Raw genomic sequence first — 27,997 nt, 5'->3', positions numbered from 1 at the left:
TGCTTTCTCCTTCTCTCTCTCTGTGTCAAATAAATGAATACACTCTTTAAAAAATGTTTTTCCTTACTAACCTTCTCTTCAAGACTTCACACAGCCACCACGGGGGCTCACTGGAGCCAGGAAACCATATACATTAGAATTGGTATCATTCAAGCTCTTTTCCCTTGGGGGGCCAGAAACACGGCTACGGTCAACCCCGGGAAGCAGGTGGCATGGCTGAATTGCTCTGAAAGCGACCAGCCAAGGGACACCATCTGAAACCACCCAAGTCTGGATTTAAGCCGTAGCGCCCGGGAGGCTTCCTCATTCACGTGTTCAGTGACAGATCATGTATTAAGGGACTAGAGTGTAGCCGGTGCCATTCAAGATTCCGGAAATACAGAAGAATATGATCCTGACCTCCCGCCTCTGGGGCCTTACAACCTAACAAAGAAAGAGAGCAGTAGTTGACAACGCTGTGACCCGGGGGGGGTGTGGGGCTCAAGGACTGGAGAGCCACCTCTTTGGGGAGATCAGAGAGGACCTCCTGGCGGAGGTGACAGCCCCGAGTGTGTGCGGACTTTAGATGCAAACTCTGGGCTGAGCGCAAGCGCAGTACAGAGAAGGTGGACACAGGGCAGCAGAAAAGCTTGGTTCCAAGTAAGAGGCCGCCTCTCGCCTCTCCTTAAGGTGAATGCACAGAAGAGAAAATCCCGAAGCATCGTTGCCCCTCCGCGGACGTGCCCCCTTTAACCGAAGAAATTATAGAGCGTGCGCTGTGCCTGAGACAGCCGGTAAATTTTCTCCTTCAGGAACCTCCTCTTGGCAGTGGTGTCGCTCTGCTCCTGAAGCAGCCAGGAGTAGTTCTCCCTCTCCTGTAGGACCTGCATCATGGCTTTCTGTAGGCAACTGCCGTTCTCCTGGAGTATGAAATACTGAATTATGAATGGGATCTGGTTGGCCAGACGTTTGCTGGTTTCCTGGAAGAGGGGAGAAAGACAGTCAGCCGGAGGGGTCTCCGCCTGTGGTTGCAGCAAAGCCTTGGGATTCTTGGATCTGTGGGTGATTGCCTCGATAGGTTCTGGAGCACCCCATTGCCATGATCAGCTTTGAGATATGGGAAGGTTCTAGATGGGCTGCCTGAGTTCCACGACCAGGCAGGTGCTCCCTCAGTCCTAAGAACCCACCTGGCAGGCTAGCGGGAACCCGTAGCACACTTCTGGACATCCCCGCCTTCCTGGGAGCTCTGCCCCTTTCCTCCTCCAGCCTCATCCCCACTCCACCTCCCCAGAGAGTCCTCCGGGCCCTGCGATCCCCTGGTCCCTTCTGGGAGCGGACTGAGACCTGCGTTAGTGGCCACCTCATTCCCTGTCTGCGTGGGTAGGAACAAGTTTGCGGGCAGCTGGACTTCACATCTGCGTAACTCCTTTCTACTCTGATTCAGAAAAGGCTTCAGGAGGGGTGGCACGTGGGTGGCTCAGTCAGGTAGGGTCTGACTATTGATTTCAGCTCCAGTCATGATATCAGGGTCGTGAGGTAGAACCCCGCATCAGGCTCCCTGCTCAGTGCGGAGTCTGCTTCTCTCTCTCTTCCCCCTGCTCCTTCTCCTCCCCCTGAATTTGCTCTCTCTTTCTCTCTAAAATAAATAAATCTTAAAAATAAAGAAAGAAAGGGCTTTAGGAGTTGGGCTCCTTTGCAGGTTAAAAGCTGTCCTCCTTTCTATGCACTCCACATTTCTGTCTGTGGATGGAGGTCTGGAAACTCTGGAGGTGATCGGGTCACAGAATCTAAGTGAAGGAATTTTCATGCCAGTTTTGTGCAGCTGGTGAGTCTGAGGCCATTCGAGACCTGAGTGCCTTCTGAACATCAGGGAGAGCTACATGCTGACTCGTAAAGTTAGTGCTGATCGTATCTCGCTGTATTCTGATACTAGCAATTTGGGGATTCATGCATAGCATAAAATATAAAGAACTTTGCCATTGGAATGCGTTTTGAGTACATGCCGTGTCCCATTACAAGCCTGATTCCCCAATTCCCGAATTAGTGGAAAGTTCCTAGACAGGGTTGCAACTATTTGATAACACCAGGGTTTTAACTGTAAATGAGATAATACGTGAACATTTATCCCTGCGGAAGGGGCTGCCTACCCGGCAGGGGCCCCCACCCCGCAAAGCTTCAATCAGAATGCCCGGGGTCTGCGGGACAAAGACCCCCGCCCCGGCCTACGTGCTCACCCAGAAATATGCATTCAGGTGCACCCCAATTTCAGTGATGGACGACATCGAAGACGTATCTTTTGAGAAAGGCAGTTTCAACTCATGATCCTGCATGGGCTTTCCCATTGGGTTGAAAACCTCTTTCCGGACTTGGTTCAGAATCACGCTGTAAATCTCATCTTGACAGTACACCAGCTGCTCCATTCGGAACTGAAGTCGGATCAGATTTTCCGCTATTTCTGCTTGTCTCGTTTTTAAGTCTTCAATCTTGTTCTGGTTGGAGAAGAGAAAGCACATGACTTCTTGGCTCCCCTTGGTTGTTTTTTTTTCTTTTTCTTTTTTTTTCTTAAAGATTTTATTTATTTATTTGACAGACAGAGATCACAAGCAGACAGAGAGGCAGGCAGAGAGAGAGGAGGAAGCAGGCTCCCAGTGGAGCAAAGAGCCGGATGCGGGGCTCGATCCCAGGACCCTGAGATCATGACCTGAGTCAAAGGCAGAGGCCTTAACCCACTGAGCCCCTAGGCACCCCTCCCCTTGGTTGATTTAAACATCGTAGAAAGTACTATTATGTTGAGATGGTATTAAACATAATTTCACGTCAAAGACCTGGGATTTTACATGGCGACTCTAGGGAGGCTCCCTGCCCCATGCCATGGTGTCCTCTTGCAGCCTGTCTCTCTGCCCTTGCAGGGTCCCACTCGCAGCTCCTGACCTCCCTTCGCTCCCACGTCACCATCTGCCTGCCTCATCGATGGTGTCTACTCCGTAATTCTACCTCCATCCCTCTGGTCTCTCCAACTGGCTTGAATCCACGCCTTTGAGAATGAATCCGCACAAATGAACACAACGGGATATCACTTGGACATCTGTGTTTTCCAGGAATTCTGCGACTCCTGTGTCGCATCAGCCATTAGAGGCATTCCAGGAAGGGAAGGGTGACCTGGTGCAGAAGAGCCCCTTCTTGGGGTCAGGAGCATGGCAGGGGGAGGGGGCCAACTGCTGAGACCTGGGAAGGACAAGCTGCTGTCCTGGAGAAACGGCGGTCCAGGCCCAGGCCTGTCCCCCATCCCCTGGGGAGCTACCCAAGGCCTCAGACACAGCCCCTGGGAGAGCTGGAGAGGTCTGAAGTCAGACAGCGCTTTCCCCAGCTGGCCAATGGTGTGAAAGGAGACATCCAGCTGTTACGGAAAAATGGTGGAAAAATTCTCTTTCCTGCTCACTTGAGTTGTGGAATGAGATTCAGACCCACTGGCTCAGCCCTGAGCAGAAGAAGGTTTTTATCTAGAGCCCGGGGGTAGGGGTGGGGAGCTGGAGCACCCCTGCTTCCCATCCCTGAGAGGGGCATCAGAGCTGTTTCCGTAGAAACCCACACAGCTGCGACAATATTTTTAAGTCCAACTTAGAAAGATTTGGGAGTAGGACTAATGGACGATCCTGTCCTTTGTAGTGGAAAGAGGTTCAAAGAACTGGTCAGTCACCAGGCATGTTCAGAGCACCAGCACCGAGCCTACGGCCTGCGTTAGTCTCCCGCAGACACGGGAACTCGGCCCGGCGCTTTGTTCCGTCCCTCCCAGGGAGTGCAGACTACCAGCCGCCAGCCCAGCCAGCCCACAGTTCTAACCTCGGCCTCGAATTTCTAGAGGACAGTAAATATCCTGCTCCTTTCAAAGGTTAGACCCCAACAAAAGAGCCAGCAGTACAGGTGACTCGCTCATAGACTGTGGGTGCTTACCTGGGCTCTTTGATTAAGGTTGGAAAATCCACTAAAATGCTTCTTGGCTGTGTCGGAGAACGTTTGCCGGATGATTTCTGACCCGAGAAAAAACAAGGCATCCATAAATTGCAAACAGGAGTAAAACGGGTTAGAGACGCAGGGAAAAAGAAATCATGTTACATGGGCCCCATTCCAACCTTGTGCTCCCCAGATCTACAGACCAGGAGAGGAGGAGGGGACAGTAGTTGTCCCACGGAGACACAAAACCACCACCGCCCTGCCCAGGTCCTGTCGATTTCCCCTCCTTGGATGGAGTGTGTGTTCTCCCCAGGACCAGCATCCGACTATACCCCACGTGGCTGCGTGGAGGGGGTGGGGGATGACCGGAGAACGCTCCCCTGACTCTCGTCTTCCCCCCCTAAGTGGTCAAGGAAAGTCTTCCCGCTTGGTTTGATAATTGCATCCCGACCCCTCCCTCCGAGGCACTGAGCGTTCCAGACGGTACAGGGCTGGGCCGACCGTGCGAAAAGGCACTCAGGAGAGCTCCTCACCAACAGCCTTCTGGAGCAGGGTGAGTGCGGGGTCGACCAGCTGTTCTAGGTACTGGTGCACTATGGTCTGGAACGTCTTGTAGTTGACAAAGCCGAGAAGCTCCTTGCCGCGGTACTGCTTTTCATATATTGAGACTTTTTCGTGAATAATATTTTTAACTGCAGGATAAAACAAACCACCATTTAAAAAATAGAAACAGGGACACCTGGGTGGCTCAATTGGTTAAGCGGCTGCCTTCAGCTCAGGTCATGATCCCAGCGTCCTGGGGTCGACTCCCACATCGGGCTCCTTGCTCGTCAGGGAGCCTGCTTCCCCCTCTGCCTCTGCCTGCCTCTCTGTCTGCCTGTGCTTGCTCGCTCTCTCTCCCCCTCTCTCTGACAAATAAATAAAATAATAAAATCTTTAAAAAAAATAAAAATAAAAAATAGAAACATCTTTTTCTTGGAGTCTTGCTTACCCACTGTGTCCTAAGGCAATATTCCTAAATGGAGTTTTTTTATAATGAAAAAAATAATTATGGTCTGATAATACCAGCTGAAGGAAAACTGGCTTTTAAGAAACAAAATTGTTATCGCATGGAAACGTGTTTTAGTTGAGAGTCCTCAGCCTGAGAGACGAGTTTAGTGTTCGTAACTGGTAGAAGGTACCAGATTCATACCATGAAAACGAAAACTTAAATATTATTATAGGATTCACAGATCTCCCAAGAACACGTCCAGACGACAGTTGGAGGAATCCCACCACGGACGTGAACAGTGGTATTTTTTTCCAAGTGCCAGACACACACATACACACACACCACACACCCTGCAGGCATCTGGGCTCTAGCAGAAGGGACGTTGGAACTTCCCCAAGCAGAGCAAGGGGTTCTTATCAAACCACTGACCTCTGCGTTAGGGGCGAGGAGAGGAAGGCGCAGGAGGTGAGCAGAGCTGTCTAGTCTCAAAGCAAAGAAGCAAGAAGGTTGGCGGCGCTGGAGTTGTGTCTGGTGGGGGCAGTGCGCCCATGGATGGCTGAGGGGCTCCTGGTGTCTCGTGTGGCGTGTTTGGCTGTTTGCGTGCTTCCTCTGAGCCACAAGGAGCCTCTGGTCCCGTGTTTAGGGGGAGCTTTGTCCCAAGACTTACCTTTTTGGGTATTGGCTGTGAGTACGAGTACCCAGTTCTCAAACTCCTCCCTGATTTTGTTAAATAAGCGGGTCTCTTTCTCCTTGACGACTTCTTCTCCCTCTGTTAGCTTCTCAATGTCCTGATTAAACATCTTGATTTTCTAAAATGAGACAAAGTCATCAGGCTGTGCTGTAATGCCACTAAAGAGCTGGGGGCTTCCCAGGGGCAGCAGCGTGTGGGGTGGGCGGGGGGGGGGTCAAGAAACCCGGGCAGCCACCCGACTTCCCCAGCCCCCAGGGGGGGAAAAAAGGTGGGCAGCTCCCCCACGAAACAGGGCTTGCGGCAGGCCACAGGCAGGGATGTATGGGAGGCCACTATCGGGGGGCGGGCCACAGGGGAGCGTGTGGCTATCTCCGGGGTCTGGTGACACGGTGGCCCGGTTCTGTGCCGAGTGTCCCGTGGAGCCTCGGTCATGCTCACGTCGATCAGGAAGAACATCCTGTCGGCCTCGTTGCTGGGGGTGTCCTCTCCGAACTGGTGCAGCTCGTCGGTGGCCCTCTGGTGGCTCTCCCGTATTTGCTCCTCCAGCAGCGGGAGTGATTTCTGAACAAAGAGCCAGCAATGAAACCCGCAGCTGGTGACACTGGCCAACAGGTTTCTTAGACACGGAGTCCCCTGCGAAAGCTCTCGAGGGGACCTAGAGTTCCTGTTACTGTGTGAAGCTTGTGAACCCGGACACCCGTTGAGGAGCCCAGGGATGGCTGTGCAGGCAATGAGTGCACCTACGGCCTGAACCATGGCGTGCAGGAGTTTGCCGTTTTGTTGAGGTCGTTGGACTAGGGAGGAATCGGGGCACGGCCAGGCTGGGCTTGGGTGGTGCTCTGTATTTAGAGAACAAGTAAGCATGCCTGGGTGGCCCAGGTGATTAAGCATCCAATCTTGGGGCGCCTGGGTGGCTCAGTGGGTTAAGCCTCTGCCTTCGGCTCGGGTCATGATCTCAGGGTCCTGGGATCGAGCCCTGCGTCGGGCTCTCTGCTCAGCAGGGAGCCTGCTTCCCCCTCTCTCTCTGCCTGCCTCTCTGCCTGCTTGTGATCTCTGTCTGTCAAATAAATAAATGAAATCTTAAAAAAAAAAAAAGCATCCAACTCTTGGTTTTGGCTCAGGTCACGAGATCGAGTCCCAGGTTGGGCTCTGTGCTCAGCGGGGAGTCTGCTTGGGATACTCTCTCTCCCTCGCCCTCTGCCCCTCCCCCTGCATGCTCTATCTCTCTCCAAATTAATAAATAAAATCTTTAAAAAAATTTTTAGGGAACAAGTACACTTGTGTATAATGTAAGTTTTCTTTAGTAAAATGTTCTTCTGGTGATCATTTGGGTGTTATAAGTGGAAAAACGGTGCTATGGTAGAGGAGACGTCTTGGATATCGGTGTCAGGCTGGGAGGAGCCCTAACCAGTCAGTGATGCCAATGAGAAGGAAGGAGGGGGAGAAGGAAGGACCTCGAGAGGCGCCAGGAGGGCTGTCTATGGGCCAGGCACCGTTCTGCATCCTCCATCTCTGGGGATCACTGTGGCCTGGAAGGAGGGTGCGTGGGGGCTTGTGGGCAGTTTCTGGATTAGCAGGGCTCCTCAATGTATGTTCCCTGGACCACCTGGGAAGTTAGAAGGCCAGATTCATTGCCCCCTACCCCCTAGATCTACCGACTCAGAAACTTGGCTTGGACCCAGGAATCTGAGTTTAAATAAGATTCCAGGTGACTTGTGCATGCAGCTTGAGAAGCTCTGGCCCCTTCCAACCAACGTTCTCAGAGTATGTGTTTCTTGGCTTGGAAGAATTCATTGCTTTTGACTGACAGGTTGATAAAATCACTGTTTCATTTTCAAGGTTGACGAAGTGTTAGCCTCTTGCAAAAGGATGTACTTGCTAAGTCAGTGCGTGTTTCTTTTACCCTTCTGAACTGGCTGATCCCTTTCCTCCTTCTCGTTGCTTCCCCCAGATTGACGGATTCCACAGTTTGCCTCAACAGCCCGCAGCTGTTGCCTCCAGGTTTTGGAAGCTCTGTTGGAAACCTCTGTCCATGAGCAATTTGGTTTTCAGAATGCACTTGCCGATCGGCTTGTGCGGGCAGCTCAGCCATCACACGACGAAGGGACTTGGGTAGGCTGTAATTTCTACAAGAGGCATCCCAACCCCGTTGACTCACATTGATGTGCAAGATGAGCTCATTGGTCAGTCTTTCCGCCAGACAGGGCACCGTAGCCTTTCCTTCCTGCAGGAGAGCTCTGAGACAAGACAGAACACACGGGCATTCAGGAAGCGCCCTGGTTATCGGTACCGTCAGGGAAACCTCGCTGAAATGGAGCCGGGAGGCCAGAAGGGGGAGCTCCCATGCCACACCACCGCCCAAGGTGTCCGGACCAGACCCAGCAGAAGACTCCCCATTGGGAGAGAAACATTGGCTGTGGCTGTGAACCCCAGCCGGAAAGGATGTGAGCTGACTCTCCCACAAGCAACCCACCACCCTTGCGACTCAGCCGACGAAAAACCATCAGCACCCTGAACGCTTGCCTTCCTCCGGTGGACTGAGTTCCAAACAACCCAAGTCCTCCCTCTTCTCCGTAAGATAACGTTCCTCTTTGGTTTGGCCATGGCTCGAATGTCCCAAATTGCAATTCAGTTATTCCAAAATAAATTCATTTTTGCTGGAAAAAAGAACTCACTCTTCTAATTCTAAGGTCGATAACGTATATGATCATTTTCCTATTCTGGGCTTTATGTGTCAGCTCCCTAGGGTGACACAGGCCATCAGAAAGCCAAGCAGTGCATTTGAAAGACAGCTCCTGATTATGGGGTGAGCCCAAACTCGAGCAAGCTGGGTGCTCGAAAGGTTACATTTATTTTCTCTTTTTATCATCTCAACAAACTCACGAGGTAAGTCATCTTCTTAGCTACAGGACAACCAAAAAACTTAACTTCATAGAGGATAAGTGACTCGCCCGCACTAGTGTCTTATTTCTTGTAACAATTATTTCCGAATAGTGAAATCAATCTTGATAAAGAAGAAAAAAGCTGGAGGCGCTCTACTTCCTGATTTCAAATACGCAGTACGGAGCTACGGTAATTGAAACAATGTGGTGCTCGCATAAAGACAGACACACAGACCAGCAGAACGGAACAATGAGCCCGGAAATAAACCCGTGCACATGCAATTAGCTGGTCTCTGATGGAGGGTCAAGGATATATAACGGGGACAGTCTCTTCCCCGAAAGATGATGGGGAAACGACAACCGTGTGCAAAAATAGTGCACTTGGATCCATCCATCTCTTACACTACTACACAAAAGTCTGATTAAAGGCTTGAATGTAAGGGGCGCCTGGGTGGCTCAGTCGGTTGAGCATCAAACTCTTGGTTTCAGCTCAGGTCGTGATCTCAGGGTCGTGGGATCGAGCCCCGTCTCGGCGGGGAGTCTGTTTATCCCTCTGCCTCTGCTTCTCCCCCCTCTCGTGCTCTCCCTCTCTGTCTCTCAAATAAATAAATAAATAAAATCTGGGGGGAAAAAAACTCCTGGAAGAAACCATCAGGAGAAAATCTTCATGATATTGGTCTTGGAAATGATTTTATGGATACGACACCAAAAGCACAGGCGACCACAGCAAAAACGAATAGGGTTACATCAACTCCAACGCTTTTCCAGAGCAATGGAAACAACTAACGAAGGGAAAAGCAGCCTGCAGAGTGGGAGAAGATGTGTGAGCCACGTAGCTGATAAGGGGCCAGTTTCCAAAACATACAAGCAACTCCCACAAGTCAACAATGACGACAACAATAAAACCCCCAAAACCGGGCACCTGTGGGGCTCAGTGGGTTAAGCCTCTGCCTTGGGCTCAGGTCATGATCTCAGGGTCCTGGGATCGAGCCCCACATTGGGCTCTCTGCTCAGCGGGAAGCCTGCTTCCCTTCCTCTCTCTCTGCCTGCCTCTCTGCCTACTTGTGATCTCCGTCTGTCAAATAAATAAATGAAATCTTAAAAAAAAAAACCAAACAAACCGAAACCCCACCCACTTAAAAACAGGCCCAGTTCTCAAACAGAGATTTCTTCTGAGAAGACACACCAAGGGCAAACAGGTACGTGAGAAAAAGCTCGAAGCCACCGGCATCCGGGGAACACAAATCAGAAACACAACGACACAGCACTCCACACCCCAGACCCCACGAGTGTCGGCAAGGAGGTGGCGGCACGTGAGCCCTCGTGCACTGCTGGCGGGAAGGCCAACGGTGCAGCCGCTGTGGAGAGCGGTGTAGGAGGTCCTCAAGAAATTATAATACGAAACTGCTGTACTGCCCAGCAATCCCAGTTCTGGGCATTTAGCACAAGAACTGAAGTCGGGAAAGAGATGTTAGTGCTCCCACGTGCACTGTGGTTCGTTCAACAGATACGGGAACGAACTCAGTGTCCACGGGTGGACGAACGGATGAAGACAAGATGCACAAAGGAATATGGTTCGGCTTTTAAAGAGAAGGGCGTCCTGGGGCACCTGGGTGTCTCATTGGGTTAAGCCTCTGCCTTTGGCTTGGGTCATGGTCTCAGGGTCCTGGGATCGAGCCCCGCATTGGGCTCTCTGCTCAGCAGGAAGCCTGCTTCCCACCAGCATCCCCCCCCCCCGCCGCCGCCTGCCTCTCTGCCTACTTGTGATCTCTGTCAAATACATAAATAAAAATCTTTAAAAAAAAAACAAAAAGGCGTTCTGACACCCGCCCCACAGAGGAATGTTGAGGACACTGCGCTGATTACAACAAGCTGGTTCCAGAAGGACGAAGACCGCCCGATGCCGCCTGCGCGGTCTGTCTACACCAGCCGAAGTCGCAGAACCAGAGACGGGAGTGGCGGTCGCCAGGTGCTGGGGAACGGGAGACCGGGACTTGCTAATCATCAGGGGCGACGTTCCAGTGACGCAAGATGAGAAAGTTCTGGAGGTGGCTGGTCAGCCTCGTGCCCATAGTTAACAAGACGGTGTTGTGCGCTGGACATCGGCTCAGAGGGTTGATCTCATGTTAGGTTCTTAGGTGTTAGGTTAGGTGCTCACTAAGCAGCGGGCACGGTTGTAAGGGTTTTACAAATATACGTGTGTTGAATCCATGAACAACCGATTTTAAGGGCACGGTGAGGCTCCGTAGCTGGTGCCACAAGACTGTTTTTCAAGTGCTGCTCTGCGCGTTTCTCTCGCAACAGCTGAGTCCCTGCCCACGCGCACTCAAGGGTTTCCGCTCGGACACACGATGACAAAGCAGGTCCAAGACTTCCCTTCCCCACGGACCTGAGTCCTGGCATTCACAGCGCGGTCCCTGCACCGGTAACACTGGCCGCCCCCGGGAACGTGATGGAAACACAGATCCTGGGGCCCCGCCCCAGACCCGGGGTGAACACACTGACCGCGTTGATCTGTCGCCGGCCCCCGTCTTGGCTAGCTCTGGCCTGGAAGGTGGAGCCGGCCCTCACAGAGGGCCGTCCTGGGACGGTCCTGGGGAGCTCACCTGAAATGCGGATGTTCCTGGAAGAACGTGGTTTCCTTCTTTGTTGCCTCCGCCAGGCTCAGCTTGTTGGTGATCTCCTCCTGGCCCCGGCACCGCACCATCATGTAGCCCTTCTGCAGGTGGTACGTGAGGTTCTGAGCCACCTTCACGACCATGGGTTCTGCGCCCTTGTCCACGAGATCCGGTTTGGTCAGGATTCCTGGGGGAGGAGCGGCAAAGACAGCCGAAGGGGTCAGTTTTCCCCTCCCGTGTATTTGACTGCTGCTGGGCTCTGGGAGCTGCCTTGGCCAGGACCCGGGAAGCCTTCTGGAGCTCCGACCGTGCAGGGCCGGAAACCCCACTCATGCAGTCCCTCGCCACCCCTCTTACCTGCGTCTTTACTTGCTCAAATAGCCACTTTTTTTTGATCTGTCGCGGGGGGATACCTAACGTCATCTTCTACTCTCTTTGTCCTCGTTTTTAATCTGGGGTGAAATCTGGCCATCGGGCTTCTTATTTCCTGAAAATTCTCTGGCATCTGAGTTGTGGGATTTCTCTCTGTTTGACCTTCCCATTACCAAGGGTGGTCCTCAAGAGCGTGCCTCTACACTCACGAAGAGGTTTGTGTGCGCACAGACCTCCGTGTCCCCAAGGGAGCCGACAGGTCTCTGAACCTGCGCCGGCACCTTCCACCAGGAAAGGAGAGGACCCTCCACCAGGAGGGGCGGCAGCACCGTGAAGGCCCCTCCTCGGAGCCAGCGGTCACTCAGGAAAGCCTAGAACGCTGAACTGGAGTCCGAGAAAGCAGGAAGATAAGAAAGAGGGAGGTTTGCCGTGAGAACTCCCCGTCGCGGGGGAGAGAGGGCCTTCTCACTCAGTGCTTCTGTTTGGAGCCGAGAACTCAAGTAGGAAACACTCACTCCTCCTTCGACAGCCTTAGTTCATGAAGATCGCCTTGTGTCCCAACTACTGGGCCACGGAGAAGGGCACGGTCAACAGCGTTTCTTATTTTTCAATTAACCCTTTCCTGAGTACATGACATATTTATACTGAATTTAAGGATGCCTATTAAGCACTCTGCTTTAGGTATTGAGAAAGGGGCCGGGAATAAGACTGCCAGGTCCCTGATTTTGTGACCAACCCCCCACCCTCTAGTGGGTAAAAGCCAGATTAGTCTAGAAATATACAAGCAATAAAGAAAAAGCTGAAGAGGGGTCTGACTTTATTTACACGCTTAAAGGCCAGTGGGGGGTGTAGTGGGCAAGGCGAGTGTCTGGAGACCCAGGTGGAGGATGGTTGAGTCATCTGGGCAGGAGACGATGGGGGTCTGGTCTAGTGGTGAGCAGGAGATGGAGAGGAGTGGACAGACTTGGTTTAGTTTTGGAGACAGAGTCATCAGGACTGTAGATGAATCAGACATGGAAGCCGGGGAAGAAGATGTCATGTGTGACTCTTAGGTTTGGCTCTAGAACTTGGTCGGCAGGTGCGGTGCTGTGAGTGAGAAGAAGCCGTGGGAGAGAAGAGAGCTGGGGGGTTGGGGTGTCGGGAGCTGTCTTTTGGTCATGTTCCATTGGAGACATTCAATGGACATCCAAGTGGAGATGTCAAGTCCAGGGAAAGGGAAGCGTTACAAATTTAGATCTGGGAGTTGCCAGCACAGAGAGAGACTCAAAGCCGTGGTCAGCTTGCCTAACAAGCACGTGTTGATAGAGGGCAGATCTCAGAACCACGTTTTGGGTTTCCGACATTCAGAGGTCAGAGAAGGGAAGGAACAACCAGACAAGACTAAGAATGTGACCTCCAGTGGCCAGTGAAGGATGGTGACCTGGAAGCCAGCGGGCCATGTTACAGTAAAGGAAGGAGAGATTTCGAAAAGGAGGGAGTGGTCAGCCATCGGACTGGGTCTGAGGGGGAGGAGACGGGGACAGAGAAGGGACTGCATGCGTGTCAGCACGGAGGGCACTGGTGACTTTCCAGATGCCATCTCTGTGCCATGGTGGTGACAGGAGTCCCTCTGGGGCTGGCCAAGCGGGCACCATGCGTGGAACAGTGGGTGGGTTAGGGGGACGGGCTGGCAGAAGGCCTGCAAATATATGGGGTCGCAGTTGTCTCTGCAACTTGGCGTTATGTAAACCTCTACTCCATTCGTCATCAACCTTGTTCTATTTTCGCCCGTCCCAAGTACTGTACAGATAGGCATTCAGTTCTCTTTTTAAAAAATCGTGGAAAAGTTTGTATAATTCGTGTGTGCAAGAGAATAATACAGCTAATGAAAATAGGCTGCTTCCTCCTTCACTCCATCTTCGGGTTTCCTGTTTTTAAAACCCATGTATTTTTAAAAATTGTGGTAAAATCTATATCACATAAAAGTTACTGTTTGGGCCATTTTAAAGCGGACAGTTCAGCGGTGTCCGTATCCTCACCATTGTGAACCCCCTGCCTCCCACTCCCTGCCCAGGATTTCCTTCATCTTGCAGAACTGAAACTCTGTACTCACCCACTAACTCCCGGCTGCCCCCCTTTCTATAGACCTACTAATATCCAGACAGCTGACCCTACGAGACAGATGATGTCACCTGGTGTGGCCATCAGTGAGGCATCCTTCCTGACTTAGGATCAAGAGAGGACAAAGAGCACAGAGCCACGACGACCAGGGACCCAAAGCCTGAGTGTTCTGCCTGGCTCGGTGTGTTGGCGATGTTTGCAGAAGTCGACAGGTAACAGCGCACCAGGGGGGTCCAGCACAGACTAAAACGATATGCTGGAGGTCTGTGCCCCTAATATTCATTTCTGTCCTTCCTGGAAAACCAGGCATTTATTTGGGAAGAAATCGAAAAGGCAATTACACGTCAGGTATGCGTTTCATCAGGAAACGACCTGCAAAGTTTCAGGAGGGTCAGCTCTCTGGGTAGGAGGAATGACCGAGGAAGAAGTGATGTCGAGTGATGGAATTATTAATAAAAAAAGAGCAGCTCTCCTTTGCTGAGAAAATACTACATGCTTGGACCTACGGACCATGCTATACGATATTTCTTCATGGAATCCTCCCAACCACCCAACGCATAGGTAGGTCTGTGATACCAGTTTGTGGATGAAGACAGGGAGGTCGGAGAGGTTAAATATATTAGCCAAGGCTCTGTAGCCTTTAAGTGCTAGAACAAGGATTCAAACCCAGACTGTGTGTGCTCTCAAGTCAAGTTCCTTGTAACACCTTCCAGGGTGAAGTTTTTTTTTTTAGAAGATATTTAAGAGAACCCAGCTCCCCACAAAGACTTCTGCTTGAACACCAATTCTGCAGACTCTCATGCCTCAACATCAGCCTGGTAGAATGTTCCCTGAGGCCTTATGAAGGTCCTTGCCATGTACCAACAGGTTCCAAGACCTTTAACTGTGGAACAGTAGAGCTGATGGGCTGTTCAATTTCTCCCATCCGGACCACTGTAGGAGAGCAGATAAGGCAGTTCTGGCCCCCCATCCGGAAGGGTTTGCAAACACCAATGAGGACCAGGAGGAAAGAGGATGAAGACCCTCTAGGCTCTGGCCACACCTGTCACCCTGACTGTGAGTGGAGACTGCCATCGGCAGTGGGTGAAGGCGTCCTAAGCCCATGGAGCTTCTGCAGGGAATAGGGCTACGTTCTGCGAACTTCTAAATATAGAAGTCTCCCCCTTCCTCCCTGTCCTCTGGAAGCTTGATTCTGTCTTCTTACCTATGGTCCTGTCTCCTTTGGGGTCCACCTCCTGAGCCATGCTCAGCGCCTCTGTCGTGGCGATGTCCACGTTGCAAGGGACCACCACCAAGTTGATTGTCTCCTGCCTCTGAATGTACTTCTTGATGAGTGCCTTGATCTGATGGAAAAATAAAAATCACACAAAAGAAAAGGGTATCTTTGGTTAACCAACAGCCCAGCTAGACAGGTATGATGGTGACAAGCCAACTTCCAAGAGCATGACCCAGTTTTCACTCTTCTGGGCGTTGATGTGGCCAGCCCCCTTCCACAGACAAACTTGTGCCATCTGCCTTTACTGGGTTCTCTGCTGATTCCCTACGCCACTTCAGACTCCCCCCCCCGCCGATATTTCTTCTTTCCCGCCAACTCTCTGGTCCTTGTAGCCAGACTAGAACTCTCCTTCTTCTCCAAGGCTCTCCTGTGATGCTTCTGACAATCTGCCTTCTCTTATAGTGTTTGGTATGTGTCCTGTTTGCCTTGGGAGCCCGGGGGTACCTTTTGAGCTCTCAGTACCCATGCCGAGTCCCCCACGGTGCCCCAAGTGGCAGGTGCTCAGTGCCCTCTACCATAGTATCTGACGTCAATAATATCTCTCCACGTGTTCATCCCCAATATCAATGTCTTTTTCTGGAGTTTGTTCTTAGAAGGAATCTAGCTCACTTAAATTTAGAGAAATCCAATAAAATTTCTTAGAATCTGTAGGCAAAAGAGAGATGTGGGCAGCACAAGCCTTACATATCGAATTTCAAAAATATTTTCCCCTCGGACAGTACAAACTAACATGGAGAAAGCCGACACCTAGGAACACAATTTTGTATATTTGGGTGCAAGTCACACAGAGTTTTTTCTCTTATGATGCCCCATGAAATTATTCTATGTTGCACAAGGAAATAATCCTGCACAGCCACAAATAGGAAACTTGCGTCATGTAAGTGCAGGCTAGCGTCGTAGAAACAATTCAGTGATGGGATCCAATAAAGAGGACAAACACCAAGAGGTCCCGTGAGGTCCTAACTGTGGGAAAATTTCCCTGAGTAAAGTTAACAATCAACTCCTATAAGCTAGTTAATAGCATAAACTCATGTCATAGAATAACATTATGGGATAGACTCACATTGAACGTGAATTGTCTTTAAGTTAAAATAAAAGTCGTCGTCTTCTTGGTCTCTACTCCCTCTGCTACACCTGAGGGCTGCCGAGGTCTGTAAGCCAGCACCCCACCCCGGGCTCTCCTTCTCAGCACCGCGGACAGTTCAGGACGCACAGCTCTTTGCTGTGGGGGGTTAGCCGGCGCGTTACAGAATAAATTTAGCTGCGTCTCTGGTCTCTACCCACTGGATGCCGGTAACAGCCCCTCTTTCCCAAGCCGTGACAACAGTAAATGTCTCAGACCCTGCTGACATCCCTGGGTGGGGGGGATGGGGGGGAGATAGGCTCGGGGTAGGAATCACTATGGGAAACACACTTCTTCACCTTCTTTTCATGCAATGAACATGACGGGCACCCCCAGGTGGTAGGTCCATTCCAGGATGCAGAGGTTCATGAACACACAGGTGATGTCCCTCGGGGGTCTTTGTCCCAGGAGGGAACGCAGACACTCAACAGGGAAGATAAATAGAAGTGGGAGGACCAGGTGCAGGGTATTGGGTATCAGGGAGAGAATCCCGGTGGAGGTGGCTTTTGGGAGAGCTCTGGAGGAAGCTGGGGAAGGTGCCCCGTGGGAATCTGGGCAGGGGGAGCATTTCAGAGAGAGGGAGGAGAAGGTACAAAGCTGGAGGGCCTGAGGACTGTCGAGGGCTCGGGTGCGGCTGGAGCAGGGGAGGAACAGGGCACCTTGACAGATGTGGCCCATGAGCTCCTGTGGCCGGAGCACATTGGATGCGGGGAACTTTCATGCTGAAGGACCTGGAGCCACCAGAGAGCCTTGGGGAGCGACAGCCTCTGCTCCGAGCCCTGCGCACTGTTCCCCTGGTCCCCTCCCCAACCACCCCGAGCCAGAGTCCCAGAGCCGGGGACCAGGGCCGGAGACCAGGGCCGGGGACCAGGTCCAGGGTGGCAGTGCTCCAGAGCCCCTGGGCCTGCCTGCCCAGACCAGGAAGTCTCCCTGTCTCCAGCTGGGCCCAAGTCCCAGAAAAGCTCACCTGTAGCCCAATGTCCTGGGGCTGGTTTCCCACAGGAACCCTGGTGATGCCGGGGAGGTCGATGAGGGTCAGATCTGGAACCTCGGGGGAGGTGATGTCCACACTAATGAGCTCATGGCTGATGCTGACTCCGTTCCCTGCTAAGGTGTTCTGGGCTGCGGAGGCAGAGGCAGGGGGCAAACCCAGAGTCCAGATTAACGACCCCTCCAAGGAAACGCCGAGAGTCCCTGGTGCTTAGGAAACACTTCACAGAGGCCTGAGGAGAGGTCTCTGAGGCCACCTGGGGGGGCCACTGAACACATAGCCCTCGCCCCTACCCTGGGGGGTGGGGTGGGGAACATACCATACGCTCACGATGGGATTACGAAAGGGTTCTGTTCCCTTTGTGCTTTTTAATATTTTCCAGTGTGTGTAATATTTTCCAGTGCTTCAAATACGGCTGCAAATTCTTCCACACCCTTCCCTCCCAAAGGTGAGCCCCTGTGTGGGGGCTGAACGTAGGGACCTCTGTCCAAGGACAGAAATGGTGGGAGTGACTGTGTGTGACCAGCAGGAAGGACGCCGCGGCCGCTGCCTGTTTCCTCTCGCATGGCTCACTCTGTGGGAAGCTGGCCGCCCTGTCCTGAGGACACCAAGTATCTCCACTGGGTCACAGGGTTCAAAGACAGAAGAAACTTTCCATTTCGAGCTGGGCTCAAGCTCTGCTGGTGCAGCAGGACGGTCTCCGTCCTCCTAGAGGGTGGCCAATGGACGGACGGGGTCCCTGGGTCGGGGGTCTGAAGGTGTCAATAAAGACAGCCATCGACACGGAGCTTCCATGCCATCCGCAAGCCAGGACTGGTGCGGGGAGGAAGGACAGACATGCGGATGTGGGCATGAGAGCGTCGCAGAGCAAACCTCGCGGCCGGAAGGAGGACGTGTGGGCAGAGCTGAGACAGTCTCCCCGCTGCCCCCCCGACCTCCACTGTCACTCTCCAGCTGCCCGGCTGTGCATGTCCTCGTGTGCCCGTCACCCAGATGTCCAGATGCCCTCGGACAAACAGGGGCCACCAGATACATCCCGGGGATCTCGCCCCTTCCCGGGAGCACCCCAGGGGTGAGCTAGAAAAAAACCAGCCTTCCTGCAGGCTGCTGGTGCCACAACCAGAACAGGGACCGACTCAGACGCCTCGTGCACACGTCTCAGAGCCTCGACCCGCTTCATACACGAGGGGCCCGAGCCGTCACGGGGAGCCCCGTGGTTCGGAGGCCCCCGCCTGGTTTACTCATCTGCTTTCACGGTCTTGAAATTCTTAGTAATTTTGAATGGGGGTAGGTCTCGGGGTCTGACTCGGTGCGGAGCGCCCGAGTCACGTAGCCGGCCCGGCTCCAAGCGTGGTTCCTCGCACTCTGAGCACATAGGACCCATTGTGGAGCCTGGTTCAAGTCCAGGTTCGGACCGGGCGGGTCTGGGGTGTCTCCCTGAGACTCTGCAGTGCCAACGAGCCCCCAGACAAGTGGCTGCTGCAGACCAGGTGAGGGCCCAGGGGCTGGACCGTCTAGGGAAACCCGGAAATGAGAGGAAGCTGGGATGGTCTGGAGGAGGGGGAGGGGCGGGAGTGACGGCAAATGTCATGAGACACATGTGCCAAGGACAAGGACACAGAGGTCACTGGTCGCAGGCTCAGGGGGAAGCATGGAGACATAAGAACGATGCTTCCCCATCACCTGGCCCTGTTCCTCAGCGTGGGCTCAATACCCACATCCCTTCCTCCTCCGCCTCCTGGAATTAGCCACGGAGCCACCGTGGAACAGAGAGCGAGTCCTGGAGCAGCAGGGCTGGAGAAGCCTTCTCCCTCCGGCAGGGGCAGGGCAAGCACAAGAACGGGGTGGGGGGCAGGACTTCTCCGTTCTGGAGGCGGTCCCTCTGCTGAGCCATTTGAGGCCTGCAGACATGGGGTTCTGGGGGATCTGAGCCCGGAAAGTCACGGGGAGAGGCCGTGTTTGTTATCAGTCGCATGGAGCCCCTCCACATTCTGAATCAGCTTTAGTAATCTGCAGGGCAGTGGCTCAGGACAGTGGGGGGTGTGTGTGTCCTGTGGGGGGCACTGCCCAGAGGAGGGGCAGCGTGGGAGGCAGGAGGACCGGAGCACGGGAAAACCTGGGAGGAAGAGGCCCCATGGCTAGGAGGTGGAGAAGGGGGCGGGACAGCAAGGGAGCGGCCCCCAGAGCCACACCTGCAGAAATCCGGGCCTCCTACCTTTGAGGATCTCCTTCTCCACCTGGGAGGGGTTCTGGAGCTGGATCTCCTTGGTGCCGTAGCTGATCCGACCCTTCCACGCGCTCTCCTGCAGCTGCCTCTTCAGCTTCAGCACGAGCGGGCACCTGGTCACGATCCCTGAGACAGTGTCCCCAACATGCTAAGTTCCCTTGAAAAGGAGGGTTTGCAGGTGCCCTTTCCCCTTGTCCCCAAAGAGCTGCCCCACTGTCCCAGGAGTCCTCGTCTAAAGTTTTGGTCCATCTCCAGGGCTGGGTAGGGACAGGGGCTCAGATTGGGCGGGCACAAAGGGGCACAGGTCCGAGGAAAGAGACATTTGCAGCTGTGCCCCCCACCCCCGATCCGGGGCCCTATGCTCTGTGGTCACTGAGCCTCCAGACCGACCATAGCCACCGTCCCCATCATGTTGCTCTAGAAGTCACACAAACCCGAGTTGAGGCTCTGTGTGTCTGAGGGCTCCCCTGGACACCTGAGCTGGAGTCCCACCTTGGGCTTTGGCCCCGGGACCAGCCTTAGTCTGGGTGGCCGCAGAGGGCCAAGGACAGATGGATGAGTGGAGCAGTGAGATCGGTCCCACCCCCTCCAAGCCCCTCACACTTGGAGTTGGTGGGGAGAAGGCAACTAGAGCCAGGGCAAGAGTCGGGACGTCCGAAGGAGGCTGTTCAAGGGCATTCTCGGGGTTCAAGGGTGTTCTTGGGTTTCAAGGCTGGAATCTCCCTGAGCTGCTTGGGGCTGGGCATTCCTATTGCAAAGTCCTGAGCATTCCACGTGTCTATACTGCCGGCCCTCTAAGGGCAGCATCGTCTCCTCCTCTAGCCCAAGCCCAGCAAGAGCTATTGATGGGAAAGGGGTCAGGAACCAAGGGGCCGTGAGGGACCCCACCCCCCACATACACACGTGCCAGCCCAGGCCATGCGCTGCAGACCTAAGCCTTCCAGGGCCTGCCTATGAAGACGCTAGCCCCCCAGGGATGCCTTGTGGCCCACGGGTGACCCAGCAGGCTGCAGAGCAAAGCTGGCCCAGGGTGCTTACCGCTGCCTCTGGGGAGGGCGACCCCCGACAGAGCCTCCAGCACGGAGCTCTTGCCCGAGCTCTGGTCCCCGATGACGGCGATGGCGGGCAGGGCCAGGTCCTGCTCCACGCCCAGGGCCCTCAGGGAGTCGATGAGGTCGATGCAGGGGCGCACCTTCTCCTCGTACTGGATAGCCAGCCTGTGCTCGGGGCCCTGGGAAAGGCAGGATTCCCATCGTCACTGGGAATTTGGGGCAGGATGTATGCCTCCCCTGATGCTGGGGTGCAGACAGGAGGTGGGTGGGCCCCAGGGAGGTCCCCGTGTTCTCCTCTTGCAGAGACTTTTCTTCCGCCGATGTGGGGTAGCTGGCTGGCAGGTGCCTCACTGGACAGGCAGAAAGCACCCAGATGTGGGAGCACCTGGCCAGAGTGGGGGCGGGAACCAGGCCCTGGGCTGCCGAGCAGGGGTGGGGCTGGGAGTGGGGTGGGTTAGCCATGGTGATGCTGACTGTAGCATCTCCTCAGGAAGGGAGGGAGGAAACCCCGGCCCTTGGGACAGAAGCCCCAGGCTTGCTGCCCCAGAGATTGGGTATATCCTGGTGATTGCCTGGGAGGTGCCTGGGAGACCATGGGGCACCGGCTTTACTGGCAGGACTGGACCAGACTTGTGGGTTTATGGCCATGACTGGGGAGCTCACCTCTGGCCGGGAGCTGGAACACACCCTTCCTGATGTCCCTCTGCATGACCCACCTTTGTGTTCTGTTGGGGCCTGCTTCCTTCCACCTGCTGCGCGTTCAGTGTCAGGGAGTGGAACATTTTGGTGACGTCAACTGGGTCCTGCCCCCTGACCTGATGCTTTGGGGGATACATCGTGTGTCCTGTTGCCTCTCCAGATGGTGGTGGCTGCGGCTGGAAGAAATTCGTTTCCTTTTTTGGTTGCTGTTGGGGAGGAAACATCTTGGGCCTCCAGTAGGGGCAAGAACTGTGGGCCTTAGACATTGGCCTTCACCGAGTCAGAGCTGGGGGCTGTGCTCTCTGCTGCTTAGCGCCGCGTCTCCTTGACAAACTCTGCAAAGACACAGGAGGGCAGAGTGGCCCACTGTCCCTGGGCAGTCCCTTCCCAGCCCGGACCTTGGCCAGCCTCGCCTCACCCAACTCCACACCATGCACCCCTGCCCGCAGACCAGGGAGAGACCTCAAGAACAAATCTGTTGACTTATTTAATCTTAAATAAGAAAATCATGCAAGTTCTATTAACCTCCGCGATATGTACACAGAACAAATTCCTTTGCAGAGGGCCAAGGTGGAGGACTTTGCTTTCCTGGTGAAACACAGGCTCCCTGTTGTCAGAGTAAAGGACACGATCCGCCTGCGCACCGTTCCCACGGGCGGTAAGCAGGCTCACGAGGGAATCGTGGGGACTCGGGCTGCTGTAGGCCTTGCTATGCTCCTTGGCTCTCGTCCCCAGAGTCTTATCAGGCCTTATTCTTGTTTTAAGATTTTGCAAACAGAAAGAATTAGGGGTCTCCAGAAAAAGAAAGACGAGATGCAGCCTTCTTGACATAAGAAAGGCCATTTTAGGCCCCGGCCACCCTGGGATCTGTGCCTGACCAGCACTACTCGCCCAGGGCACATTTCTTGCAGAACCTCCAGAGATATGTCGAAATTGCAGCAGAACAGAGTTCTTCTTAAGGATTTTAGGGGAAGAGAAGAACGTGAGAACAAGAGGCCACTGGCAGGCCAGGAGATAGCACAATGGTATCGGGGACAATCGATCAGTGATGAAACTCCCAAGGCTGGTTCAAAAGTAAAGATTGGCCCAGCACATTATTATTCTTTTAAATATTTTATTTTTTAAGGAATCCCTGCACCCAGGGTAGGACTCGAACTCACAACCCTGAGATCAGGAGTTGAACGCTGCCCCTATAGAGCCAGCCGGGCACCCGGTCCAACACACTCTCTAGGTATCACTGCGGGATCTCATCCCCGAGAGCACGCAGACCCCAGAGCAACCAGACCCAGAGAACCAGTGCTGTCGCCCCTGGTGGCCCTTGGCTTCCATCACTCAGGACCTGGACTCTGTCCCTTAGAGGCACACTGTGGTCCCATTCTCTGAGCCCCGTCACGAATACGCACGCGCCCTTAGCATAAACCTTCCCAGTTCTGTTATTTGAGGGGACCCTGCTTCAGGAAATAGCCCCGGTGTCCTTTGCTTGTCCCAAGTACCACCTTCTTCGTCCTGTTCTTGGGCCGGGTTGGGTGTGCCCTTTGGCTCTAGACAGCCAGCAAGAGGCGAACCCCGTGTCGGGTAACTGTTTCATAAGCAACTTACACCGGGGCATGCGAGAGGTGGTCTGCAGGGATCGGCACATTCTCCACCTTTCCTGGTGGGGGCTCCGGGCCCGGGAGGAGGGGCACAGCCAATGACAGAGCGGAGCTGCAGAGAGACCCCGGGAAGCGAGTGTGGAGAAACAGCCACTCATGGGGTTCACGTAGGGCAGGGTGGGGCGACAGGACCCGATCAAGTTAGGAGAGCAGAACCGTCTCTGAGAAGACAGCATAGAGGGAGGCGCGCAGACCGGGGGAGACAGGAGGCACCTGAGGAGTGTGCCAGGGAGGAGACGCAGGGGCGGGGGAAGGATGGCCGGTCCTGCTCGGGGGTCACCGAGGCCGCCCCAGAGGGAGGGTTTCCTTCCTTCCCTCCCTCTCTTCTGGGGCGCAAGCATCCGAGAGGGACCCTGCCGGCCCCCACTCCCAGCTAGACCTTGCAGGGGTGACGGGTTGGAGTCCGATTACAGGGGCTGAGCCCGCAACCCAGAGGAAGAAGGGGTCCCGAGGGTAGGTAAAGGGTGGGATGCAGGGAGGACGGTGGCCGAGGACAGGAGGAGGAGGCAGACCGGAGGCGAGGGCTCCCTCACCCCGAAGGAGCTGCCATCTGCACGAGAGATGACCTCATCCCATCATCCCTTGGTGCTGGGTCCATGGAGACAGGGCCCCCTCTGCCGAAGGCACCCCCACGTTGTGACCAGGTTACCTACATCACAGGTAAGCCTCTGAGTGACATGCAGGTGAGGAAAAGGCATTGCCCAGAATGGTCGGGTGATGGTTCCCAAACTGTGTGTCTGGGCACCCTGAGGAACCTCAGCTAACTTGTACGGTCGCTTGTGGGTTTTTAAACTTCTCAGGGGTGCACAGAGTCACCTGTTGGACACCACACAACCTGCTGCTGCTGAGTTTTTGGACCCAACAGCAACAATTAATTGATAGAACTATTCGGTATTTCTTTTGGTCGGGGGTGAAGGGGTCAGACTCCAACCCCCAGGAACGTGCTACTTGGCGCAAGCATTCTCTTGAGCTGACAGCAACGGAGACCCCATGGGCTCGGGAGAAACTCTGCCCCTTCCTTAACCCCACAGAAGAATGTGGACTGGGGGGTCTTTCCAGAACGAGGTTCTTAGCAGAGACACATTTTATCTGCACAGCGGGACGACCACCTAATCCGCAAACAGCCACCTCTTGTCGCCCTGTGAAGTGGGCTCCTTCCCTCCCAAGCCCCAGAGCCCCGGCCCTTCTTCTCCGTTCAGATGACACATGTGCCTCCTGTTGCCCGACCGTCCGGAACGTCCACATCTGTGTGGACTCCCCGTATGCACGCTGCTAAATTGGATTTTCTCCTGTGAATCTGCCTCATGGCCACGTGATTCTTAGTCCAGCTGCAAGGACATGAAAGGGGCAGGGGTTCTTGCTCTCCCAAAAGGGGGCACCATGAACGAATCACGGAGACACTCAGGGCACCCCAGACGGAGAAATTTGGGGGATACCGGTGCAGGGTGAAGCTACATGTGCCCGGAGGGGCGAGGAAAGAGGAGGGAGTGGGGTGGTGGGACGGTTGGACAGAGGGACAGATGGATGGGCTGTGTGGGAAAGGGTCCCTGATGCTCCTTGCGTGCCCTGCGGTCCTGTGTGACCTGTGATCTCGTTTACAGAGCCCTGCATTTTCAGGCGATGGGAGAAGTTCAGACACGCTGAAGGGCTGGGGGACCGTCCCGGCTAGAAAGCAACAGGCTCGAGACTCCAAAGAACAGTGGATTGTTTCAACAATGAGGAAATAGTGAAGTTATTCACATTTGGAAAACACATCACAGGGGACGCCCGGGTGGCTCACAGTTGAGTGTCTGCCTTCCTCCAGGTCAAGATCCTGAGGTCCTGGAATCGCCCCTTGTCTAGCTCCACGCTCAGTGGGGAGCCTGCTTCTCCCTCGGCTCCCATCCTCCCACCAATGGCCCTCCACTCTCTCTCCCTTCCCCTCCCTGCCCCCCTGTGCCCCCTCCCTCACCCCTTCTAGCCCCCTACTCCTTGTCCCCCTCTCCCCACTAGTGCTCTCTCTGAAATAAGTAAATAAAATAAAGTAAATATTCAAAAGAAATGAAATCTTGCCATTTGCGACGACGTGGATGGAACTAGAGGGTATCATGCTTAGCGAAATAAGTCAATCGGAGAAAGACAACTATCATATGATCTCCCTGATATGAGGGAGAGGAGATGCAACATGGGGGCTTAAGGGGGGTAGGAGAAGAGTAAATGAAACAAGATGGGATTGGGAGGGAGACAAACCATAAGTGACTCTCAATCTCACAAAACAAACTGAGGGTGGATGGGGGGAGGGGGTTGGGGGGGGGGGATTATGGACACTGGGGAGGGTATGTGCTATGGTGAGTGCTGTGAAGTGTGTAAACCTGGCGATTCACAGACCTGTACCCCTGGGGATAAAAATATATTATATGATTATAAAAAATAAAATTAAAATAAATAAATTAATTAAAAAAAAAAAAAGAGAAGAAAACGCTTTACAGAGGGCCACCATCAATGAGGGTAGATTTTGGATCTCAACCTTGAGGACCAGCCCCTTGCTCCCCCGGGGCCTGTCCTCCTGCTTTTGATTCTACTGTATTTGGACCTTCTTCTCACTCTGCCGAGCCCCAGGGGAAGCGCAGTAGCAGGGAGGGCCTGGACCCCAGTGCCCTGTGCCCCTCCCTGACCCCCAGCCCCGGAGCCTGGCCTCTGGGACCTGCCCCAGGCCTGGGTTCTGCGAGGAGCTCCGCAGCCACACAGGCTCTGTGCAGAGGGGAGACCCTTCTATCCCTTTACAGCTTGTCGACCTTGGACCTGGCCACTTGCTGTGCCTTCAGGGTTGTTCTACCATTGCCATGACTGGGCCGAGCCTGCACGACCTCTCAGACCTGTGGGGACAGTTTGCTTCCTCTCACACTAGTTCAGAAATTTTGTTTCTCCTGAAAGCAGAATACAATTACAGAAATCAGCTCCACTGGCATTTGTCACGGTTTTCAGGAAAGAGAAAGGGAGGTGCTACTACTCACTTCCCCTCCGTCCTCAGGAGAACCCCGGCCTTCTTCCTGCTGCTGGCACGACCCGGGGAGCAGCCCAGCACCCTGAATGTGTTCCCCGAATAATGCCAGGTTTGCCGGCCATGACCAGACGCGGGGGGAGGCGAGGAGGGACCCAGCCCTGCCCACACCTGGATCCCAGACCTCCAGCCTCCAGAGCTGGGAGAGGAGACGTTTCTACCATTTAAGGCACCGAGCGCGTGGCACCTTGTTCGGCGGCTCTGAGACACAGACAGCCCGTGGCTAATACTTATCTGTCCCCTGCCAATGCCACTCTCTGCTGGGAGGACCTGGCCTCAGTGTCTCTTTTGAGGGACCACTTTGAAGGCACCCGAAGCCCGGAGACCAGACTTTCGGGCTTGAAGTCTGACACTAGTTCCCGTGTGGGGGTTTTCTTCCACACCACTAGACACTTAATTCTTTCATGATCTACCCCAAGCTAGCGCCTGCTGCCACAGGCTAAGGGCTGGGTCCTGGCAGATTGCTCGTGCGCCCGCCGCACCCCCTCCCAGCCCACTGCAGATGCCAACCACAAGTGTGAGGTGTCGCCTGCCTCTGACCCATGGGCTACAGATGGGAGGTTCCAACCACGGCCACCTGGGGTTCGGATCATTTGCAGGAGCGGCTCAGGGAACCCAGAGAACTCACTAGATTACTGATTTATGACGAAAGCCTGTAACTCAGGAACAGGCAGATGAAGAGATGCCCAGGGTGAGGTCTGGGAAAGAGGGGGCGCTTCCGTGCCCTCCAGGGACCCCCGTGTTCACCAGCCTGGAAGCGCTCCAAACCCTCTCCTTTTGGGTTTTTATGCTGGTGTCATTGCACAGACAGGACAGATGAAATCACTGACCCCTGGAGACTGCTTCAACCCCCAGCCACTCTCCCTCCCCCAGGTCAGTGGGCGGAATGAAAGTTCCCCCAGGAGTCACTGGCCAGCCCCACCCTTGGAGGCTTTCCAAGTCCTTATTAACATAACAAAAGACAAGGCTCTCTCCACTTGAGAAATCCCCAGGGTTTTAGGAGCTTTGTGTCAGGAACCAGACGAAGATCAAATTATATATATATATATATATTTTTTTTTTTTCCTGGCATTTGTAATATATTGCAGAATGATCACTGCAGTAAATCTAGTTAACATCCAGTCGTGGCACATAGCGACAATTTTTCTTCTGATAAGGACTTTTAATATCTACTTTCTAAGCAACTTTCAAATACGCACTACAGCGTTGTTAACTGCATTACTGACTATGGGATGTAACATACAGCGGGGTGATAAGAATTAACTCAACTTGTCACACCTCACAACATCACAGGGGCGCAGAGCTCCCCCGGACGTGTGAGCGAGGCGTCCCACAAGCCACCCTTTTGTGGCCGCAAGGTTTCGGTCAGCTTCAGGGTGGGGGCCGCCTGTGCCTCCAGACCAGCCGCATCCTCTAGAACGCACCCCGGGTGTGCAGCCCCCCCCCCCCCCCCCCCCCGCCAACCAAGCCTCCCCGAATCTCCCAAAGGGCACCTCAGAAACTTGTCTTTCTGTCTGCCCCCTTCAGGCACAAGCCACGGTTCCTGGGAAATCCTTTAAAAAGGCACATTTGCTGCAGAAGGACGTGGTGACACGGTCCTCCCTGCAGAGCCCAGGGAGGGAGGGGCCCCCTTACCTCGGCTCCTTCTTGCCTTCTTCGCTACGCGTTCCCGCACCAGGAGAGTCATCCGGTCCTTCCTTACTTCCCTTTTATATGCCGTGTGGCTCACTCCCCCTGAGCATCACCGAGAGAAATGAAACCAGAAATTCAGACCACAGAAATGAAACCGAAAAAGCAGCACACTGCCCCCCACCAACCCTGCACCCTGTGACTCACCCTGGAGTTCTCAGCAGGATTGTCCTGGAGGGCTGGGGCATGGGGGGCAGATGCCTGCGGTGGAGAATCGGCATGGGGATGACGGCTTCTCGGGGGAGGCTGGTATCAGGAAGAACTTGGACATCCAGGGACTTAGAGCAGCACGTCCTCTAGGACATTCCAGGATGATGGCAACGTTCTGTTCTTTGTGTCCAATACAGAGGGGCACCTGCGCGGCTCGAAGCCTCCTGAACAAGGCCAGTGAGCCTAGGATCTGACCGTCTTAGTCTGACTGACTCGGCCCCTCACGTGCGGCTCCCACACCGCGGCGCCCGCACGTCTGTGATCTCAACGCTCTGAGGGGTCCCACGGCAGCACGCCTGAACCACCCCTGACCATCCTCATCCTCTCCCCGTGGGAAGCCGTGCAGACCCAAAGGAGGGAACTCCGCAGCTCCCCGAAATAACCTGTTTGTTCAGTGCACACCCCACACTCCCGGAGGTCCCTGTGCGGGGAGAGCTCTCTGCCAGGCCAGGAA

General features: G+C 54.2%; 1 protein-coding gene across 1 annotated transcript; it reads right to left on the bottom strand.

Moving 5' to 3' along the window:
- Nucleotides 1–17: 17 nt before the first annotated feature.
- On the bottom strand, nucleotides 18–27,971 carry LOC111155686 (MX dynamin like GTPase 2). Its single transcript, XM_022515982.1, has 15 exons — nucleotides 27,481–27,971; nucleotides 27,280–27,378; nucleotides 20,970–21,287; nucleotides 20,240–20,432; nucleotides 19,190–19,327; nucleotides 16,951–17,105; nucleotides 14,789–14,927; nucleotides 11,101–11,299; nucleotides 7,771–7,849; nucleotides 6,051–6,173; nucleotides 5,589–5,730; nucleotides 4,464–4,622; nucleotides 3,931–4,007; nucleotides 2,214–2,468; nucleotides 18–959 (listed from the first exon to the last, which is right to left on the bottom strand). Exons 3-15 carry the CDS (start codon nucleotides 21,216–21,218, stop codon nucleotides 729–731), a joined length of 2,139 nt encoding a protein of 712 aa, XP_022371690.1. The 5' UTR covers nucleotides 21,219–21,287; nucleotides 27,280–27,378; nucleotides 27,481–27,971; the 3' UTR covers nucleotides 18–728.
- Between the last annotated feature and the right edge of the window lie 26 nt (nucleotides 27,972–27,997).

Source organism: Enhydra lutris, unplaced genomic scaffold, assembly GCF_002288905.1.
Source record: "Enhydra lutris kenyoni isolate GAN:26980312 unplaced genomic scaffold, ASM228890v2 scaffoldscaffold43, whole genome shotgun sequence".
Taxonomy (NCBI): Eukaryota; Metazoa; Chordata; class Mammalia; order Carnivora; family Mustelidae; genus Enhydra; species Enhydra lutris.
Note: the sequence above shows the minus strand (reverse complement) of the source record. Positions and strands in the feature narration are given on the sequence as shown.

Bases quoted from the DNA above. Each gene is read 5' to 3' on its own strand.
- LOC111155686 (XM_022515982.1), bottom strand. From the start codon at position 21,218: ATGTCTAAGGCCCACAGTTCTTGCCCCTACTGGAGGCCCAAGATGTTT. The intron at 20,433-20,969 runs GTGGGTCATGCA...TGCCTTTCCCAG, and splicing joins GGCCCCAACAGAACACAAAG to GGCCCCGAGCACAGGCTGGC. The intron at 960-2,213 runs GTGAGCACGTAG...CCCCTCTTCCAG, and splicing joins ACCTGAATGCATATTTCTGG to GAAACCAGCAAACGTCTGGC.